The sequence below is a fragment of the Macrotis lagotis genome, chromosome 5, assembly GCF_037893015.1.
Source record: "Macrotis lagotis isolate mMagLag1 chromosome 5, bilby.v1.9.chrom.fasta, whole genome shotgun sequence".
NCBI lineage: Eukaryota > Metazoa > Chordata > Mammalia > Peramelemorphia > Peramelidae > Macrotis > Macrotis lagotis.
The window spans coordinates 121,621,475-121,644,414 of NC_133662.1; the positions used below are offsets into that span (position 1 = coordinate 121,621,475).

General features: G+C 37.7%; 1 protein-coding gene across 1 annotated transcript in view; it reads left to right on the plus strand.

The window, feature by feature from the left end:
* The first annotated feature begins 493 nt into the window (after positions 1-493).
* The window catches only part of DCBLD1 (discoidin, CUB and LCCL domain containing 1), a 106,649-nt gene continuing 84,202 nt past the window's right edge, over positions 494-22,940 (plus strand). The window contains exon 1 of the mRNA XM_074187444.1: positions 494-895. Within this exon, the coding sequence (XP_074043545.1) occupies positions 727-895 (169 nt within the window). The 5' untranslated portion in view covers positions 494-726. The remainder of the gene's footprint in view (positions 896-22,940) is intronic.

Genomic DNA, 22,940 nt, shown 5'->3' on the forward strand with positions numbered 1-22,940 from the left:
AGGTATCCTGACTCCAGGGTCGGTGCTCTATCCACTGCGCTACCTAGTCACCCTGTACATAAGGTCTTAAAGATAATAAGTTGTTGCCTACTTCGGACACATCTGAGAGACAGCAGGGGGAAAAATAGAATAGGACAGGGAAAGTGTTACTAAATGGTGAAGTGGAGTCAGGAGTACCTGGGTTCAAATCCGACCTCAGACACTTAATAATTCCCTAGCTGTGTGGCCTTGGGCAAAGCCGCTTAACCCCGTTTGCCTTGCAAAAACCTTCAAAAAAAAAAAAAGGAAGGGGAAAAAGTATAGAAGGGAGAAAGAAAAGAGGGAAAGGTGGGGGAAAGAGAGCCGGACAGAGTCCATCCTTGCCGGACCTAGGAGAGCGACTTCCTTCTTCTGATGGTCCAGCCCCTCCAGAAGGCGTGGCCGGGAGAGGGAGGTGCCCTTGGCAGAAGGCACCCCTCCAATAGGAATGTCGGGGTTTGCCCGCCCCCCACCTCCTCTGGGGCAAGGAGAAGATAGAGCAGAGAGGCGCGGCCGCCTGCCCTCTTGGGGAAGTTTGCTCCGGGGGGATCCGCCGCGCGGGCTCCGACTCGGCCTGTCCTGCCAGTCCGGCCGTCCACCCCCGACTCCGGCCCGGAGAGAAGGGGGGACCGGGAGGCCCCGGAGGCCCGGGCTGCCAGCTCCGGCTGCTGGCCGGGAGGAAAGTGCGGGCTTCCCGGCCAAGCGCGAATGCCCAGAGAGTCGGCGTCCTCCGGCGCCGGAGCCATGATCTGGGGGGGCAGCCCGGACCCCGCGCCCCGGCGCCTGGCGCGCCCCCCGCCGCTGGGGTCTCTGCCGCCGCCGCCGCCGCCGCTGCTGCTGCTGCTGCTGCTGCTGGGGGTCTCGGCGGAGAAGCTCGGTGAGTGGAGGGGGGTCGCCCGCCCGGGGCAAACCCCAACTTTTCTGGGCGAGTTTCTCTCGGTGCTGGCCCCGCCCGGCAGACACGCGCGAGAGACTCCTCCAGAGGCCGGGGGGCCCGAGGGGCCCGAAGGGATGGAGGGAGGGAAGAAGTTGGGTTAGCCGCCGCCTCCACATCCCGTGCCAGGCGGCCCGCGGGCGAAGCCCAGACCGCAGTGTGGTCCCGGAGCCCCGGCGAGGTGCCCCCCGTGGCTCCCCAGCAGCCCCCCAACAAACAGACCGAAAGAATAAAACCAGAACCTACCGCTGTGCCTGCTCAGTCCCTTCCAGAGCAATTCGGATTCCCCGGCCGCTGGCCTCCTGAGAAATGTCAGAGCCTGAAGCGCCTGTCCTGCTGCCTTTCCGTGTGTGCGTGTGTGTGTGTGTGTGTGTGTGTGTGTATGTGTACGTGTATGTGTATGTGTGTGTATGTGTATGTGTGTATGTGTGTGTATATGTGTGCGTGTGTGTGTGTGTGTGTGTGTGTGCTCCTTCCTTGGGGACAGAAACGTAAAACGTGATAGTGAACACATTCTTGAGAAATTACATGAAGTCCCTGGACTCTCGCCCTGCTCCCTCTCTTCAGGTTTCCTACCAGATTTCAAAGGGTTCGGTGGAAAAATTGGGGCAAAGAATGTATTGAGTTATTTTCACTCCCGAAAGTCAGCATTTCCTTCCATTTGTGACAGTTTTTCCAGAGAAGTGCCTGGCAGGTAACACTGACTGGAAGTTTGGTTTTCACCAAAGGGACCCGTGGATCCCCGTGGCAGCTTTATGAGTGATAGATACCATTGTTCTTCTCTAGCCCTTTAGTTTTAGGGATTCCATAGACTCTGGCTTTATTTTTGCGTCCGAGGGACGGATTCAGTAACTGCTGACAATCCACTCCCCTCTCTTAGTCTGTTCGCTTTGACTGATCTGGGTGCCATGCAGGCTTTGACCTAGTTCATCCATACCTACTTTATTCTTGAGACTGAGAATCCACCAGACTGAAGTGGTAAGCAATCCTAGGAGACTGTGTATAACTATGATTTGTTAATCTTTCTTAATTAGCTGTCTAACCTGAGTGAAAGAAAGAAGGGAAAGACCACACTGTGGCCATCTGATCCCAAGGGATGCTTTTTATGCCCAAACTGTCATTTTTTTTGTCTCAATTTCTTTGATTTTTTTTTCCCCTCCTCCTCCACCTGGCAAATAATCTTGCTATTATCAAAAAAGTAGTGTTTCTAAAAGAAACTGATCAGTGAGCCCTTCTGGACCACCTTATATAAAACAGAAAGAAAACTAAAAATAAACCAAAATATGGCAGTTTTCACAGTGCTGTGTGACAGTTGTTGGCAAGATTAAAAGCATTAATTCATGCTACTAATTAAGAATTATTAGCAATTCATTGTGAAAATGAATATGTTAACTTGAGAGGCATCATGGCTGAGTGGACTAAGAAGTGAATTCAGTCAGGAAACTAGGTTTAAGTCTCCTCTTTGGCAACATTCAGACCCAACCACTCTCTTAAGGTCTTTTATCACAGAACCTTAGATGACTCCTTGTCACTTTTCAACAAGGTGATTTTTCTAAAGTGTAGGTCTGACCCCTCCCTTTTCCTCTCATCCTCTTTTACTTTCCTAGAATGTCTCAGTGGCTCACACTCCTCTCTGTGATCAAATACATTTTCTGGCATTTAAAGCTATTAATAACAATGGCTATCACCTTCCTTTCCAGTCTTCTTTCAAATTACCATTCTCTTCACTCTTTACAATTCAACCATACTGACCTATTTGCTGCTCCTCATATAAAATAAACTATCTCCCATCTCTACCTTTGTCCTGGTTATTCCCATGTCTGGAATGTTTTGACTTTTTACTCCTACCTCTTAGTTTCCCTGACTTCCTTCAAGATTGAGTTCAGTTCCTGCTTTCTGCAGGAAACCTTTTAAATTCCATTCCCCTTCATCTGTTAATGCTTTTATTCCCCAATCATATGACTACCTTAATATACTTTTTATATAACTTGTCTATCAAATGTTGACCCTCCCATTTGTAAGCTCCCTGAGGACTGGGTTTGAGATGTCTCTTTTTGTTTTATCTTTCTTTGTAAAGGCATAGTTTATAGCTATGCCTAGTACTAGGTAAGCCCTTGCTTAAGTGCTTGCGGACTTGATCTGTTTTTCCTTATCAGGAATTCCATATATATTAGTGAAATCACAGTTCCCAATCCCCCCATTAGCAAATCACCTTTTAAAATGTTGAACTGTGTTTAATATAGCATACACATAATTCAGATTATGGTTGATTTAAGCCATTTCTTTTGTTTTATTTTCAAGTCTTGAAATATGCATTAAGGGCTACTTATTAAATACATGAGATGGGTGAACCACAGCTTACACTATTTACTGTGCTGATATATTTAAGGTTTTTGCTCTTGCTTCTAAATAAATCTCTAGATCTATGTCCAATCCATTAACAAGATTTTTTTTTTGAACAACAAAAGTTAGTGTGATTATGTAAACACTTATAATTTGACTTTAAATGGAACATGTCACTACAGATGACTGATGGAATGTGATATATTTCTTATGTCTACTATTTCAATTGCTATCCAGTATTACATAAATTGAGAGTGTCAAGGGCACTAAAAAATGATGAGGGCAATTTAAAATCTAATCTTAGACTTAAAAGGAGATTTCAATTACAATAATAGTAATAAATTAGGTAACAACCCCCATTTTTAAAGACTCATAGATTTAGAGTTAGAAGAGAACATATGAGACCATTTAGTTCAAGACCATTTTCCAAATGAGGAAATGGAGACCCAGAGAGATTGTGACTTACCCAAGGTCATACACAAAGTAAATGACAAAACTGGTGTTTTAAGAATTTTAAAACTGGTGTTTCTCACAACCCTGGAAGATTGGTAATAGTATCTCAGTTTTACATATGAGAAAACTGAGGCTCAGAGAAATTTTTATTTGCCAATTATCACATAGCTAGTAGAATGGGAACTGAGAGTTGAATTCAGGTCTTTTGATACCCAGCCCAGTGTTTTGGGTTTTTCCCCCCCTACTCTTCCACACCCCCTCATGATAATACTAATTCATCTGAATTGAATTCTATTGCAAAATTGAACAAATACTGTTTGGGGGAGGGAATATAATATTTGATGATAATAATATCCTCATTTACAGCTTCTTTAATTGATAGAGTGAAATATTTTAGTGTTTTCTTCTCAAAGACCAAACAGTTTTGAGTACTAGAAATGTTACCTTTTTGGAAGTTAGGTGGTAGATCCAGTTGTTTTTGTTATATCTTGGTATTCCATTTTTAGGCTATCATCAGCAGGCACCTTGAAAAGAGGCACTCATCTAGCTGTCTTGGATGATAACAGTTTCTTCTGCATGAGAAAAAAAACAAGAATATTTATTTCGTTATCTTTGTTTTATTCTTCTAGAAGTAAGAGTATATCAAAAAATGTGATTGTAAGGACCATTTTTGGAACTGCAAAATTTCTTTTTAAAGCTGGTATAGAGATACATAAATAGGTTTTTATTGTACATAGTTGACATATTTCAGGGACATAATTTGATCTGTCATGTATCTAAAGCCATGTAACAATGAGCAATGTTATAATAGGATTTAGTGTACATACTCATAAGCCTTTTAAGTCATGCTAGGATTGCAGTTTGGCAACACCACATTGCAGTGTTGGTCCCTCATATCTGCTTAAGTGAAAGCAAGTATTGGCACAAGCTGTTCCAACATAATTTTTATCACTTAGAGAATAAAATTTAGTTTCATGATGCAGACTAGCCCTTTCTTTTGACTCCTAGTATAGATAACAGTGGCTCTGATTTAGTCCCAAGTTTATTGCTTCACTAGCAAATGAGTGTCCCTGGGTCAAGAAAGATATTTTTTTCTATGTCTTTTTCATGAAAGTCCTGTGGACAGAAAAATGCATGCCAGTGAAATAGTAGGCATGAGATCACCTGTGTTACTGGTTTAGATATTTTGTTTCATTCAATAAAAGCTTAATATTTAGACTAAATATTTCAGAAAGGAAGTGAGTTACTCTAAAGCAACTAAAATAATTCAAAGAATATTTATAAAAATCAAGATTTTAATTTTGATCATATCAAAACAAGTTTGATCTTTTTTTTATATACACTTGGTAACCTGCTAACCTCAGGGTGCTAGAAACAGACTGGGGTAAGAGTGGAGATTGGGGGGAAAGGGGAGTGTCAATGAAAAAGAAAAGTCATAACCTTAAAATAAATAAGTTGTTATTTATTTTGAAGGTACTTAGAAAGAAGTTAAACTATTTATGACATGTTCAGGGGCTTTCATTTATTTGGAGATATAAAAATTTGTTTATGTAAATATTTCTGAGTTTATAAAGATAGTTATATAGTTATAGTTATAATAAAGTTATATAGTTATAGGAATATCAGTCACCATGTACATTAAACAATTCTTTCTTTTCACCTCACTCAACAATTACCGGCGAGTAGAATACAAAAGAATATAGTTCCTTTCCCTTAGGATCATAGATCTAAAGCTTTGGTTTTTAAAGTCAACCCCCCCCCCCCAATTTTACACATGAGGCAGATAGGTTAAGTGACTTGCCCAAAGTCACATGGAAAGTAAAAGGAAAACTGGAATTTGAACTCAATTCAGCTCTCTTTGAACTCTGCCATACAGTCTTGAAGACATTGTTTTTATCTGAGTCATCAAGACATATATGAAATGATTCCAAGGTAAAGTAAAGAAATGGTGTACATAAAACAACTGCTAAAAGTCTTTTGGTTTTTAGTAAAATATGAACAATTTGTTTTTTGAAAAACAAAATGTATTACTGGTCAGGGAGATTTATGGAATTTAATTGAAGAGAAAGGAACAAAATTGCAATGTTGGGCCTTCATATCTGCTCAAGTGAAAGCATTTCCATCCTTTACTTCCTCCTCCCCCCTTTAAGGAATTTTAGTCTGTGGGAGCAATTTGCCTTTTTGAAGTTGAAAAGTCATGTTGATGTAATCTTCCAGATGTTCAGGCCTTAGTTGTGGTTAAAAATAGTTGTTTGTTTGGGGTTGGGGGGGTTGTTGCTGGTAAATGAAGAAGTCATATGGCTACTTGTGGCTACATTCCTTATGTAGAACTAATAGTTGACTTCTGGAGTTCTTAGCAGGGTAAATCTAGAATGAATCCAGCAAAAGGGCTCCTTTTGGTATAAGAAAAGAGAAGAAGGAAGGGGAGGAAGAGAAGAAGAAAGGAAGAGGATGAATCTGAATAGTTTGGAAGAACACTATCTTATAGTTTGAGAGAATGGGATAGAGAAAAGTGATCTATGATTTAGATTTGAAAACACTTGAAAATGTGATTATGGCCTTCTGTTATAGGATTGCATCAATTTTATTTGCACAAAAGATTGTAGGAAGTTCTGAGAAATTTTTTCAGGCAATACCAAGAAGGCGTTTTTAATCAGATGTTCACAATAGTTTTAGTTGAGAAGACAAGTGACTTGAACTTGGGCAAATGCTAAGTCAATGAAATTTTTAGTGCAAGATTTCCAGAATCCTTAGGAGAACTTAGATTTGAATCTCACCTCTGATACTTCTTAGTCATGTGAACCTGGCCAGGGCTCTTAAGTACTCAGTTTCTGTTCCCTTATCTGCAAAATGGGGTTAATAACAGTGGCCACCTCATATGGTTGTTGTAAGAATCAGATGAGGTAATATAAATAGAAAAACACCTTTTCAGCTATATGTCATCAATTATCATCATCATCATCATCATTTAGTCACTGTGCTTAATATGTTACTTTGTCATATCTTAAGTCTTTTAGATCAGTGATTTATTAACACATATGGGTTTGGTTTGTTTCCTTTCCTTCTCATCCCTTGGTTTGTGTGTAAAGTTTGTAATAAGCATTAGAAGAAATTCCAGGTTTTTATTGTTTGTAGAGTTCTGTGGTAAATGAAAATTTAATGATTTGAAAAGGCTGCCAGGTATCACTTGGAAACTCAGTAATAAGGAAGAATTTTATCTCCAGATTTTGCTTCTGAACTCTCACTTATTTTTTTTCAACTGAGTTGGGCTTTTCTCCCCAGACAGTCTCAACTTAGTGGAAAGACAGACCACAAATTCTTATAAATCTGCCTTCCCCACCAAAGTAATTTTTAATCCTCTTTCCATTTTCCTTTGGGATCTCTCTCAGGTAATACCTCTTCCATGAAGATTTCCCTAATTCAACTCTATACCTTTACCTGCACTCAAAGTGTTCCACCCAAAGTGATCCCTCTATCCTCGTTTTTTAATGGTTTTTTATGAATCTCTCCTTTGTTCTTATCACATTCTATGTTATATCACATTTATTTGTTTAATCAATATTTTCTTCTATTAAATTATAAGCTTCTTAAGGACATGAACAGTTTTGGTTTCCAACTATGTTATCCCCATGATTTTGTAATGTTTTGTGCAGTTGGAACTTCATAAATGTATGGGGTTCATTGATGTAATAGAGGGTGTGGGAGGTGGAATTTCATACAGAATACAAAGCTGCTGGACCTTATCTTGACTCTACTTGTTCCTTCAACCCATATATTCAATCAGTTGCCTTCCTTTTCTTCCCAGTAAACATTGACTACGTTTCTCTGGGTAATTCAGCCTCCAAAACATCTCTCCTCAACCTCTACAATATGTCTCAAATCTTCACTTGCATAAGCTGAAAGGATTTTGTATTTTAATCCAGAAGTATTAGAGACTTTTTAGTGCGAGAGAGTAACATGGTCAGAACTGTATTTTAGAAATATCAATTTGTCAGCTGTGCCAAGAATGAATTGGAGAGGGTAGAGATGAGAGATAAGGCTATTCTAGAAGACTAGGTAAGTACTGGAACTAGGGTAGAGGGTTTGAAGGCTCAGTTCAGAGTTGTAAACTTTTGTGACTTAGAAGGATCAAAGATTTATTTCATCTGTGAGGGAACTCCCTCTATCATCTATACCTAGTACATACCAAATTCTAAGTAGTGGCCTGAGGCATATGGAAGTTTGTGATATGAAATAGGTCGGCGGGCTTCAAAGCCAACATTTTTTCTGCTGTCATAGCTGACCCAGACCCTCATCGTTTTTAATCTGATTTACTGAAAGAACCTTCTATCTATCTTCTGTTTGGGCCTTTGGAATATCCTGGGAGTTCACAATTTGAGAACCATTACTTTAGCCAACAGAAGTCTGCATTTTAAAGTCTTAGAGCAGGGATTTTTTAAATCTGGAGACCTTGAACTTTTAAAAAAAATATTGGTAGCTGTATTGCAGGATAATTGACTTCCATTGTCATCTTGTGTCCTATATTTTATTTTATGCATTTAAGAAAATATTTTTCTGAGGAGGGCTCCATAGGCTTCACCAGGGTGCTACAGGGGTCATGACATAAAAAAGGATTAAGAGTATTTATTTTAGAATTGCTTCAGAATAGCCTGAAAATCCTTGGAAACTTTTTTGACTTTCAGGTTGGAGAGAGAGGGAGGCAATGTGGGTGTGTTAGATGTGTATATGAGAAATGGGGAGGAAACAGTTGTGGTCAGTTCCCTATTGTTGATTCAGAATTTTGAATGACCATGGAACATCTGGTCTTGTACAGCCAATTCTACAGCCCTTCTAAATGCTTGTTAGCGTTAGGGGAAAACAATCTGGAGTTTCTTAGTTCATGAGATCTAAAGATAAAAGGAATTTTTAGATCATTTTGCCCTTTTTCATCTTTCAAATGAAGAAACTGAGGCACAAAATATAAAGCGACTTGTCTGACTCATACTCAAATGCTCTGACTTCAGATCCACTCAGTCATTATGCAAGCTGTCATTGAGGTTTAATAAATTGCTTCACAACTTCTTTTTTTTTTTTTTTTAAGGTTTTTGCAAGGCAAACGGGGTTAAGTGGCTCGCCCAAGGCCACACAGCTAGGTAATTATTAAGTGTCTGAGACCAGATTTGAACCCAGGTACTCCTGACTCCAAGGCTGGTGCTTTATCCACTACACCACCTAGCCTCCCTACAACTTTTTTTTTGTCATCATTCATACAATATTGCCTCATTGCCATAGAAATTTTAATATTTTCCTTTAAAATGGTAGTTGATAATTAATGACTTGCTTTCTCTATGTTGTGATAGACAATGTATAGTATGTGAAAGCAGTACACATTCTTTGGTAGGAGTATATTGTTACTTCACATTTTCCCTGAAGAAGGGGATATCATGACAAGCTTTTAGTTTGATAGCATTTAATTTTTAGTCTCATAACTTGCCAGCATTTTTGCCTCATTAGATGCATACTAAGATGTCATTTTTTTCCCCCACCAAGGCTTCCTTTTTTTCCCAGTAAACATTGATTACTTTTCTCTTCTTTTCTATTATGAGTGCATGAACACATGTTCCCTGATTGTCCATCTTTTATTTATGTTCTCTTAGAGTCAAAGTAATGCAACATAGTTTTGGAATTAACCAACTTGTCCAGATATCACAAATGCCACTTTTATCTGACTTTTACAACCTATTATATCCATCTTAGATATTCCACTCAATTTGATTTAAAGCAGTATATCTGCAAGTTGAGAATGTTTTTTAATTGATATTTTATTTTTCCAATTATATATTATGAAAGTTTTTCAGCATTCATCCACATGCTTATGTATATTTTAAAGTTATATAATTTCCTTCCACCCTCCCTTCCCACTCTCCTCCCCTCAGCAGTGAACAGTGAGGTGACTATTGTACATATACTTTTGTGTTTAATATATGCATGGATTAGTCAGAAAATATTTTTTAAAAAAATAGACAAACAAAAGGACCCTAATATAAAAGTCCATATCTACAAAACAGCCTTCTTTTTTTTTTTAATGCAAGGATCTTTAGCCTACTTTTGAAATAATTTTAGAAAAATTAATTATACCTTGAGATAATCACACCTAAAGAGTGCTTGCATTTATTAGTCTAGTGAGTTTCAATTTGTTACCTCTGAATTTTGAGGAATTTTCTCTTTGGAATGCCTGGTTCATAATTTTTTTTTTTTTTTTTTTGCTAGGCAATGGGGTTAAGTGGCTTGCCCAAGGCCATACAGCTAGGTAATTATTAAGTGTCTGAGACCAGATTTGAACCCAGGTACTCCTGACTCCAGGGTGGGTGCTTTATCCACTATGCAACCTAGCTGCCCCTGCCTGGTCCATAATTAACAAACTTACTTTCATTTTAAACTTTTTCCATTTTCATTTGCTCCCTCTGAAACCTGATTACTGCCTAATGGCACTGAATTCTTGGTCACCATTCCAATACTGGTTATACTTTTATTCCTAATACCTAACTCACCTGTTGGTAGGGTTAAAAATGCCAGAATATTCCTCTCTGTACCTCAGTATCCTCATTTGTACTTACCTTGTTGTGAGGATCAAAAATGTAAATTGCTTTGCAAACCTTTAAGCTCTGTAAATGCTATCTATTGAACTTCTTGCTACCCATTGCTACTTCTAGATTGCTTCCCCCACCCCCATCACCTACACAAACTCTTCTCTTTAAAGTTTCACACTTTGCAAATTTATCACTCAATCCAGATTCTGGTAGTCATTATCTATCAATTGATTTTTTTTTTTTTTTTTTTGCAAGGCAATGGGGTTGTCATTTGCTTAAGGTCAAGCAGCTAGATAATTACTGAGTATCTGAGGCCAGATTTGAAGTCAGGTCCTCCTGACTCCGGAGCCAATGCTGTATCCACTGCTCCACCTAGCTACCCCTCAACTGATTCTTTTGTAAATTTCTCTTTCCTTCTTTAATGAGTCTCACAGCCTTCCTCACTTCTCCAATTCCTGCCTGCGTCTTAGGAAATTTCAACATACATTTTGTTACTCCTTCGAATATCAGAATTTCCTCATTCTTTATGCCCATGATCTATTTCTTTTTACTTTTGCCACACACATTGCCTTGCCATTATTCTGAAATGTCACAAATTCTGAAATTCCTTTATCTAATCAAGACCTTCTAACTTTCTATCTTATAACCTCTAACTTCCTCCCTTTGTCACTATTACCTCCACCCCTCAGTTCCTTTCCAGGTTTTGACCCTTGAGCTGCCTATACTCTTCTCCTTTATCTATCACAATTCCTTTGTGAATCAATTCAGGTTGAAGCTGCTCTCTGCTTTTGCATTTCTTTCCGACTTTTCCTGTCACCACCAATCAGGCTACTGTTGTTTCTAATCACATGTCACTGAATGAATCTGGATTACAACAATAGTAATGATAATAATTATCACCTAGACAATGTTTGAGGTTTGTAAAACCATTTTCAAAAAAGTTTTGAAATATTTTGAAAAGAACATTTTTCTTTCTTTCTCTCTTTTTTTTGCACGGCAATGGGGTTAAAAGTGGCTTGCCCAAGGCCACACAGCTAGGTAATTATTAAGTGTTTGGGGCCATATTTGAACTCAGGTACTCCTGACTCTAGGGCCAGTGCTCTATCCACTGTACCACCTAGCCACCCCATTCCTTCCTTTTGACTTGTTCTCAAATTCAAGCTTTCTCATCCCTTCTTAAGTCTCCCAGGACATCTGTTTCTTTTTATTTATTTATTTGTTTGTTTGTTTGCTTGTTCATTCATTTGTTCCTTCATTCATTCATTTTTTACATCTGTTTCTCCCATGCAACATCTCAAAAATTCTCTGAAAAAAGTTGGCCATTTCCAAAGAGTTTCCTCTTTCCTCTTCTCTCTTCTTCCTTTCATATCACAAAGATGATCTTCCCCTGAAAATGCAGTCTCCAAGTCATCAATGATCTCTTTATTGCCAAATTCAGTGTGTTTTTCTCAGTTGTAATCCTTCTTGAACTCCTTGCAACTTTTGACAGATTCTTCTAGATAATCTTGGTCTTTATGACTATTCTCTTCTTGTTATCCTGTCTGTATGTCAGTACTTTCTCAATCCCTTGTTCATCCAGATCTACCCACTTAGTGTTTTCCAAAATTCTGACTTAGCTACTTTCTCTTTTCTCTCTCTCTACTGTCTCACTAGGTGATCTCATCAATTCCCATGGGAAAGTTAGTACCTCTATGCAGCCTGAATGGTCTTTCCTGACTGCCAGTCTCTTATCATAGGTTGACTTTTGATCATCTTAAACTGCATAATTGAGGAGTACCTCAAAAGATCAAATCCCAAACTGAACTCACATCTTTCCCCTCAAATGCTTCCCTCTTCTGAACCTCCATCTTGTTATTAAAGGCATCATCATTCTCTAGTCTCTTTCATCTACTTTGTTCTTAAATAGTTATTTGCATATTCTCTCCTCTACTTTGTTTGTAAATAGTTATTTGCATGTTCTCTCTTCTAATAGAATATGAGTTGCTAAAGGGCAGAGATGATTTTTGCCTTTTTTTAAAAGCTAAAGGGCAGGGGCAGCTAGGTTTGCAATGGATAGAGCACCAGCTCTGGAGTCAGGAGTACCTGAGTTCAAATCCAGCCTCAGACACTTAATAATTACCTACCTGTGTGGCCTTGGGAAAGCCACTTAATCCCATTGCTTTGGAAAAAAAAATCCTTAAAGCTAAAGGGCAGAGGTGATTTTTACCTTTTAAAAAAATTTTTATTTATGGCAATGGGGGTTAAGTGACTTGCCCAAGGTCACACAGCTAGGCAATTATTATGTGTCTGAGGTCAAATTTGAACTCAGGTCCTTCTGACTCCAGGGCCAATGCTCTATCTATGTGCCTAACTGCCCCAACTTTTACCTTTTTTTTTAAAAAGCAGTGCTAGGTGTATAGTAGGTACTTTGTTGACTGACTTCCCCTTCCTTGCCTTTTCTCAACTGTTCATTGCAGTAGGAAAAAATCATGCAAAATTGTTCAATACAGCAACAATATCTTTTTAGGTACAATCACATTTCATTTACATAATCTATAGTCTATTTTCTCTTCCCCTGCTTCTTCTACCTACACATCCATATATGTTCCCTACTTGGACAAAAGTTATGTCTATCTTTTACAGCCAGTTTTGATTAATTCATTTAAAGTTGCCTTTTAGGTTCTATTGTCATTTACATTTTATAGACCTGTATCTTTTTCTTTGGGTTTTTCCTTTCTTCTGCATTAGCTCATATACTCCCTCCTATATAGATCCTTAAATAGAAATTCTTTCATCTTGGGGGAGGGACAGACACTGGTTTAGAAGACAGTCCTATGTAGGTGGAAAAGCAATGATCATACATAGGACATTCTTAACTACTTGCAGTTATCTGATAAAGGAGATGGTTCATCTCTTGGAGTTATCTGCCTGTCTACCTTCATCAGTTTTAGGAGCAGAAAACAGTCTTCAGGAAAGGGATAACAAGGCAATAGCGACTCTGTTTTAGATTAGCCGGGTTGTCCTGCATGATGTGAGTTGATGATGGTCTATGAAGCACCAATTAATCAATATGCATTTATTTTTTTTTAATATTTTATTTTTTTTATTTTTCCAATCACATGTAATGGCAATTTTCAACAATTTTTTTTCACAAGGTTTTAAGTTTCACATTTTTCTCCCTTGTTTTCCTACTCCCTTGGATTGAAAGTAATCATGCTAAGCATAAATTCTCAATATATTTATTAAAGCCTTTGCAATGTAATAAAGATTATTGGATACAAAGCAAGACAAGAACAAAAATAATCCTTATCTTCTTCAAGGGGCTGATATACTAATGGAGGAGCTAGTGTTACATACAAGATACAAGAGGTAGAAGGAAGGGAACCTTAGGCAGGAAGTCTCAAGTGACTGAAATGAGGAGGCCAGGAAAGCCTCCTTAGTAGGTGGTATCTGAACTGAGACTTGAGAAAACCTAGGGAAATCAAGAGGTGGAATTGCCTGTAAAAAGTCATAGAGACTGGAGATGGAATAATCATGTGAGAGGAATAGTAAATAGGTCAATGCTAGCTGGATCACATAGGGACAGGGAGTACCTATGAAATGGCAGGAAAATTAGGAAGGAACTAGTTTTTAAAAAGCCTTAAATGTCAAACAGAGGACTTTATAGTCAATCAAAGAAATATAGTGAGTCACATTAGTTTATCACCTTGAGCAAGGTGATGATGCTACTTTTTAGGAAAAGCACTTCAGTAACTATGAGGAGGATGAATTGGAGACCAATTTTGGAGTTCAGTTACTATACCTGGCCTTTAGGTGCTTAATACTTGTTGAATTGACTTGCTTACTGCCATTCTCCAGGTGAGAGATGATGAAGGTATGAACAAGGTATGATCTTGTGAATGGAAAGAAGGAGACTTAAATGAGAGGTTATGGATGCAGAAACAAGATTTGGCAACTGAAAATATATATGAGAGTGAGGTGTTAAAAAAGGATGCCAAGGTTATTAAACTGGGAAACTTGGATTTTTATGGTACCCTCAACATTAATAGTGAAGTTCAGAAGATGGGTGAGTTTTGGGGGAAAGAAAATAAATTGCTATGGATGTGTTGGGTAGTAGTTTTAGTTAGGACTGGGAATGGTGATTTCTGGCCCCATGTGGAGAAGACTTGTATCCATATCCTCTCATTTCTCACCTGGCAAATCTTTTGTGATCATATATATTAGGGACCATTTTGTTATGGTTCTCTGAATTTTTCATTCCCCATTTTTATTACATTCATATACTTTAATTTATTGAAACATTTCCTGGTTGAAGGACCACAAAATCAGCATATCCAAAACAATTATCAGTCTTTGTTTTTTTTGTTTCCACATAAAGTTATAGGCTTTTCAGATACATAAGTGTTTTTATTACTTATTCTTGGTGTATGTTCATAATGGTTTAATTTAAGGGTTAAATATATGCATGGTCTATATTAGGATTTTGTGAAGAATCTTGACTTCAGTTCTTAAAATAGCTTGAACTTTACCTGATAGATAATAGGGAGATGTTGAAGATTTTGAGCCAAGGAGTAAAAGGACCAGATCAATGCAGAAGAAATATTATTCTGACAGTTTTGTAGAAGTTGCCTAGAGGAGGAAGCTGGGAAGCACAGTTAAGAGATAATGGGGGGGGCTAGGTGGGCTAGGTGGCATGGTGGATAAAGCACCGCCTTAGAGTCAGGAGTACCTGGGTTGAAATCTGGTCTCAGACACTTAATAATTACCTAGCTGTGTAGCCTTGGGCAAGCCACTTAATCCTATTTGCCTTGCAAAAACCTAAAAAAAAAAGATAATTGGGGAGCAGCTAGATGCCACAGTGGATAGAGCACCAGCCCTGGAGTCAGGAGTACCTGAGTTCAAATCCAGCCTCAGACACAATAATTATCTAGCTGTGTGGCCTTAGGCTAGCCACTTAATCCCACTGCCTTGCAAAAAAACCTAAAAATAAAGAGAGATTATTGTACATTAATAGCAACATTATGTGATGATCAGTTATGATGGACTTGCTCATCTCAGTAGTACAATAATCAAAAACAATTCTAAAGGACTTGTGTAGGAAAATACAATCCACAAAAGGAACTATGGTGTCTGAATGCAGATCAAAGCTTACTATTTTCAATTTTTTAAATTTGTTTTATGTTTTTCTCTTATAATTTTTCTTTTTTGTTCTGATTCTTCTTTCATAATATGGCTAATATAGAAATAGTTTAACATAATTATACATGTATAACATGCTATCTGACAGGAGGAGAAGGGAAGGGAAATCAGAAGGGAAAATGTGAAATATGATTGTTAAAAACTCTTTGCATGTAGTTGGAAAAATAAATGAATAAAAAAGAGATTATTGTGGTAGTCCAGGGAAATAGTAATGAAGGTCTATATGTGGGTGGGTGAAGAAATTAAAGAAAGAGAGATTTTGAAAAGATAGAGTCAAAATCTCATAACTGATTTGAATTAGATGTGAAAGAGATAAAGGAATCAAAAGTAAACCCCAAATTAAACACATGGGAAAAAATGCAAGGTGGTGTGATCAACAAAAGCTGTAATTAAGTCAGAAGGAGGAACAGGTTTATAGGAGAAAAGGTGAACCCAGTTTTGCGTTTGAAATGATAGTGAGACATTCAGTTAGAAATAAAGGTTTACGAACAGAGATAGCAGATTTAGGAGTCTCTTCTTAGAAGGAGTAGTTGATATTGGGAGGAGTGAATGAGATTGCCTAGGGGAGATTTCAGAGAGTCTACAGCAAAATTCTTGGATGGGGTAACTATACTCATTTAGGTGTTTAAAAGAGTTTGAGGAATAAGAATAGAGACATTTGGAAAGATGAAAAGACAGCTAGAAATCTGGGATCTTTGTAGTCTAGGGAGAAATCTCTAATTTCCATCAAAGCACAACTTGAATGCCACCTCTCCTACAGGAGGTTTTCCTGAATTCCCATCCCACCCCTCCCCCAATCCCTGCATTCCTTGCATTTATCTTTTATATATTTTGTACATACCCATGACATATGTTTGTGTGTGTGTGTGTGTGTGTGTGTGTGTGTGTGTATGTTTCCCTTAATAGAATGTAAGCTCTTTCAGGGCCTTTTGTATTTCTAACATGTGGCATGTAATAAATGTTTAATCAATATGTGCCAATTTGAATGATTATTTGATCCAGAAGGAGGATACGATTAACAATGTCTGAAAAATCAAGGAGAATGAGACCTAAAAAGAGACCATTGGACTTACAGATTAGGAAATCACTGGTAAACCTTTGATAAAACAGTTCTAGTTAAGTGGTTGAGAATACCATCTGCAAGAGGTTGATAAGAGTTAATAGTGTGGAAGTTAAGCATTAGGTGTTACAAAGAAATACTTTTTTCAGTAGTAAAGGAGAAGAGAGAGAATATTAACTAGATGGGAGATAAAAGGGTCAAGGAAAGACTTTTTCAGTTTGAATAGATCAGAACACATTAGTAAGTATATGGGAAGAGGGGGCCATTGGAGAGAGAGAAGGATTAAATTAAAGCTATATGAGGGGAGAGATGATTGTTGGAGAGTCCTGCTAAAGGAGTCAGGAGGAAATGGGGTCAAGGGTGTAATAGAGGGATTAACCTCACTGTCAATCTAGGCTATCCCTCCTGTGACTAGAAGGAAGGAGGAAGAAAACTATTGAGAAGTTTGAGAAATAGAGAGGATTGAGGGAGTTCAAGATAATCAATATTCTCAATTAAGTATTATCAAATGGCAGCTAGGGCTTCCCTGATGTTATGAACCATAAAATTTAAGAAGCATAAAATCAACATTAATGCCTTGATTTTCTCCAGTGATTGACACACCCAAGGGAAATCAGATAGTGGAAGTTACCTAGGAATGAAAGTTTGTAGGTCAATAAATGGTAGCCAGAGGAGTCTATAAGGGAGGGGAGGGGAGTAGCTAATGAAACAAAATCTGTGTAGTTTAATGTGAAGTTAAGCTTGGTTATGGAGACCAGGGAGAACAATTAGGAATGATGGACTGACTAAACAGATATTAGTCAAAAGGTTTTTAAATCCAAAAGTGTGAAAAAGAAAAGCAAGATGGCATGCTTATCTGATTTACTTATTGGCAGGATAACTTGCAAACTAAATATGATAATGGTTACAAAAGATCTTGAAAGACTAGAATATTAGACCAAATCAAAAAAGATGACATTTTAATAGGAATGAGAGGAGAGAAAGTTAGTAAATAAGCATTATTTTAGGACTATTCTAAGTACTTATAAATATCGCACTTGATAATGAATAAATATAAAGGCTTACACTGGAGTTGCTTTCTTAAAAATGAACTTTCCAAGTACAACATAGGGAAGATATATCTAGACTGCAGTTGAAGGGGGAAAAAAACTGGAAAGCTTAGGGAACCAAAAGTTTATTAGTCAATAATGTCAGTTTCTAGGAAAGCTAATGCAATCTTGGGCAACATAACAATGGTCAAGGCCAGTGATAGCCTCTACCTTGGCCAAACCATATCTAGAGTATTCAGTTTCTAGGCATCACATGTTAAGTATATTTAAAAACTAGACAGCCAGGGGTGGCTAGGTGGCGCAGTGGATAGAGCACTGGCCCTGGAGTCAGGAGTACTGGAGTTCAAATCCGGCCTCACACTTAATAATTACCTAGCTGTGTGGCCTTGGGCAAGCCATCTAACCCCATTGCCTTGCAAAAATAAGAAAAACAAAAACAAAACAAAACAAAACCAAAAAAACCTAGAGAACCATTCAGAGGACAACTGGGCAGACAAAAGACCTCAAGCTCAGGTTTTAGGAAAATTCATTAAGGTACTGGGAATATGCTAGAGAAGAGAAATCCGGGAAGGGGGAGGTGGGGGCAGAATGTACCAGGTAAAAAGTCTATCACAAAGAATAAGCTTTGGAAAATTATTTTGCTTGACTTCAGAGGGCAGAACTAATGGAAATGGTTGAAAATTTCAGAGGTAAATTAAGGCTTGATATGAGGGAAATGTTCCTAATTATTAGAACCCTTCTGAAAGGGAGTAGGATTTCTTGGTGGATTAATAGCTACTTCCTCACTAGAGAGCTTGAAGCAAAATCTTGGATGACCACACTGTTAGGAATAATGTGTAAGGGAGTCTTATTCAGGTAAAGGTTGAATTATCTGGTCTTTGAGGTTCTTTCAAAGGGACATGTAATCCTGAAGAAGCAATTTAGTGTAACAATAACTGAGGTAAAAATAAATTTAGTAGGTAGTTGGAAATTAATAATAATCAATAATGATAGTAATAATAATAATAATGATAATTATAATTGGAATTTATATGGGACAACTAGATAGCATAGTGGGTAGAGAGCCAGGTCTGAAGTCAGGAAGACTATTCTTCCTGAATTTAAATCTGACCTCAGACATGTTCTAACTGTATGACCCTGGGTAAGACACAACCCTGTTTGCCTCTGTTTCCTCATCTGTAAAATAAGATGGAGAAAAATATGGCAAGCCATTCTAGTATCTTTGCCAAGAAAACCCAAAATAAGGTCTCAAAGAGTATGCAAAGTAACTTTCTATAACTTTATTATCCCTATTTCACATATGAGAATACTGAGGCTAAGAGAGGTTAAATAACTTGCCTAGGGTGACATAGTTCATAAGTTCTGAGGCAGAATTTGATCTTGGGTCTCCCTAATTCTACTACTGTGCCACTGGAAATATGGAAACATCTTAATTTCCTGCTCAAAATCTTTCAATGCCTCCTCCTTTGCTTGCTGTACAAAATTTAAAAAAACTAAAAACTTCTTTAAGCTTACATAAAAACACATCTACCATCTGAGTCCAAACCATTTTCCAGCCTATTTTGCAGTTTGCTCCTTTCTTGCACCCCACATTTCAGCTAGAGCAGCTTCCTGATCTTGACCTGCACTCTATTCTCACCTTGGTTATCTTCACATCAGTTATCCTCCTGTACCTGTAATTAATACCCAAAGGAAAATGTAGAAAGAGTAGAGGCAAGGACAGAGCTTTGGCGATCAGTGACATTTTGGAGGCAAGAGGAGAATGAGCCAGAAAAGGCACCCAAGAAAGAATTGTTGGGAGAGGCTAGAGTTGACTCATGGGGGTAAGTGTCATTGAATCCAATGGCAGATTGGAAATATCACAAAGGAGGGGTTTGGTTGTATCCTTAATTAAGAATGCTTGGATTATCCTTCCTTGATTTTATAATCATATCCATGACTTTCTGGACTCAAGGGAGAGAAGTGACCCTTTTAGTTATAGTTCATTTCATTCAAAAGTTGAAAGTATGCATATTTAAGTACTGGAAATAAATTTAGCAAATGTTTTACTTTCTAAAGACAAGGAAAAATTCCCATATGTGTACACATCTCTTTTAGTGAGAGCAGCTTGAATGTTGCATCAACATCCTGACATTATTATGAATAAAGGTCAGCCACCACTCTTCTGACTTCCTCATCCTGAGCATCTATTAAGCAGAGACAAACAATTGTCTTGGACTGATCACTTTGTGATCTTGTTTTTTCCGTCCTATCTTTTGTCTGCAAAATTACCATTAAATCTCTCTTGCAGCTAAAGCTAATTGATTCATCTTAGGATGTTAACAATAAAAACATAGGCATGGTGTAATAGTAGGAAGGGGATGGTGGGTGGAGTGGAGGGGGGGTGCTTCCTTCTGAGGACAAGTTTAATGAGAGTAGTCACAATTTCAATGTTATTTTTAGAACTATAAGGTCAAGATCCTTCTCCCACCACTACATTGGTCCCAGGCATATGTGTTTGTTGCATTCTTTTGTATTTAGTTCTTAGATTGGCCCAGCACTTTTTAGGCATTGGGTAAATATTGTCATAAAAAGTCAGACACAATTTTTCCAGACCATCTAAAACAAAGGATTCTTAAGCTATTTTGTGTTTTTGGATCCGCTTCTCAGAAGAAGATTTTTAAATGTATAAAATGAAACATGTTTTCAAGCAAAGGAAATCAAGTATGTTAATTAAGTTATCAAAACACTCAAAAAACAAGTTCATGAACTTCAAGTTAAGAGCTCTCTTACTGGAATCATTTAGAATGTTACTCATATCTCAGTCTGACCACACATGTCTACATTATTTTTCAAGATCAATAAACATTTATTAAGTGTCAGATATGCCAGGCACTTGGCAAGACATGGAAGATACAAATATAAAAACAATCCTTGCTTTAAAGGAGTTTCTATTCTAACACATCCTCCAGGATTAGGAAACAGAATATATGACTTGCCTAGGTCACACAACAGACTGGTTACTGAGTCTGTCTTAAGGATCACATGTCCTGACTTCAAATTTTCTATGTACTTCAGTACCATCTTTTTGGCATTGTTAGTACATGGTTATAATGTAAGTTTCTTAAGATTTGAGAAATTTAAATGTAAAAACATTTCTTGATAGATATAAAATTATTTTGAAATCTTCCAATAAAAGTCCCTACAATTTACAACTTCTTATTGAACTTCCCATAGCTAGCATCCTTTAAATAGTGCCAAGAACTAGAGAGTTGACATTAAAATTGAATTCCCTTGTGGAAAGCTATCTATAATTACATCAGCATGCAATTGCAAAAAATAAAAACAATTTCAAGGACCTCTTAACCATAAGACAACAATAGATTGAGTCAGGAAGTTTGACTTCCGTCCATACTCAGCCTCTGTAAGCTATAGACTGTTGGACAAGATGATCTCCAAGAATGCTGACATTCTGTTTTTCTCTAGGTGTAGAAATTATCTGTAGCTAAAGCTTAAAATAGAACCTTCCTTTATTCTCACTTACAGGAAATGTCCTCGAAGCAGGCTTATGGATAGACTCAGTTAAACAAGTTTCATCTGAATGCTTTTAAACCATTTGTTCCTGGATGGAACTTTTAACTGATATATATTAAAAATATGCCATTGATGAAATTTTGATTTGACTTTAATTTCATGCAGTTTTTCATCTGTTGAGGTTAGGTCCAAATCCTTCATTAACTTTTACATCAGCTTTGTAAAATTATTGACATTTGGAGCAGTCACAGATAGAGGGAATGTGACAAAAAATTCTCCTATGTTTGATATGTACTACCAATAACAAATTGATTGGGGAGGGGAATGCGGTTAAGTAACTTACACAGCTAAGTAATTATTTAGTGTCAGAGGCCTGATTTGAACACAGGTCCTTCTGACTCCAGGGCTGGTGTTCTATCTACTGCATCACCAAGCTGCCCCTCAGAACTCAATCTTACCAAAAATTTAATGATGAAAACTTTTTTTTACATATAATTAGAAAAAATACCAAAAAAAATGAAGACTCACTAAAAAGAAATTCTCAGAAATACCTCTTGAACTTGATATCTGATTTCAAGTATGATAGCTCTGGTCTTTTATCTCAATATAGTCAGAGGATCACAGACCATAGAGCTGGACAGGGTCATCAAGTTTAACTCTGTTATTTCTCTGAATTCAGGGAGGGAAAACTGATGCCCCATTCAGGCATTTTGAGTCATGGCCAACTCTTTAAGACCCCATTTTAGAATTTTCTTGGCAAAGATGCCTTTTTCTCTTCCAGCTCATTTTATAGATGACGAAATTGAGGTAGACAGGATTAAGTGACTTGCCCAGCACAGAACAAATAAATGTCTGGGAGTGTATTTGAACTCAGGAAAATGTCTTCCTGACTTCAGTATCCAACTTTTGCACCACCTACTTGCTCAGACAGTTAGTAGCTAGCATTTATATCCTGCTTTAAGGCCTGTAATACCTTTACAAATTTTATCTCATTTCATTTTCACAGTAACTCTGAGAAGCAAATGCTGTTCTTAATGGCATTTTTGAAATTAATGCCATTTTACACATGAGGAAACTGAGGCTGAGAGAGGTCACACAGCTAGGAAGTGTCTAAGGGTGGAGTTGAGTTTAGGTCTTCCTGACTGCACCATCTACCTGCTTCCATTGGACACACAAATATTGATAGTTAAATGGAAGAAATTTAGTCCCAAGTCCTCTGACTCCAGTCCCCTTTATCATGGTATATGTGCCCCACGCTATACAGGTTGTTTTCCTAGTCAAACAAAGAGCCCTATAATAAGATGCAATCTTCCCTGTTGTGGTTGAAAAGATCCTCATCATCAAGGGCTCAGACCTGATCTCATACATGGGAAAAAATTTTCTCCCACACACAGGTACATGATTTGAAAACTTGCTGTAACTTGAATGTTACAACAGCAGTAAAATCACATTGCTTGAAATAAGTTTTTATCTTAGTGATACCTTTTTTTCTCTAACCCACTTAAAAGTTAATTCCATAGGAAAAAATAAAACCCCAACTATACACAGACTAATCATTCCATTGGCCCCAAATAATTTCCCAATAAGGACTTCTCTTCTAAATACCCTACTTCGTATAGCTGATTTAGGAGTTATTTAGTCTTGCAAAACTTGTGTCTCATTCAGGTATAGCTTTATTTTGTTCCACTCCCTTTTCCTGTTAATGGAATATGATTTCTAGTCAAAGGGAAAATAGTGTTTTAAGGAAGCTAATGTTTTCTTTTCTAAGTGTGTGGAATTAGAGTAGATGAAATAGAAGCTTAAATTTCATTGAGAACTTAATT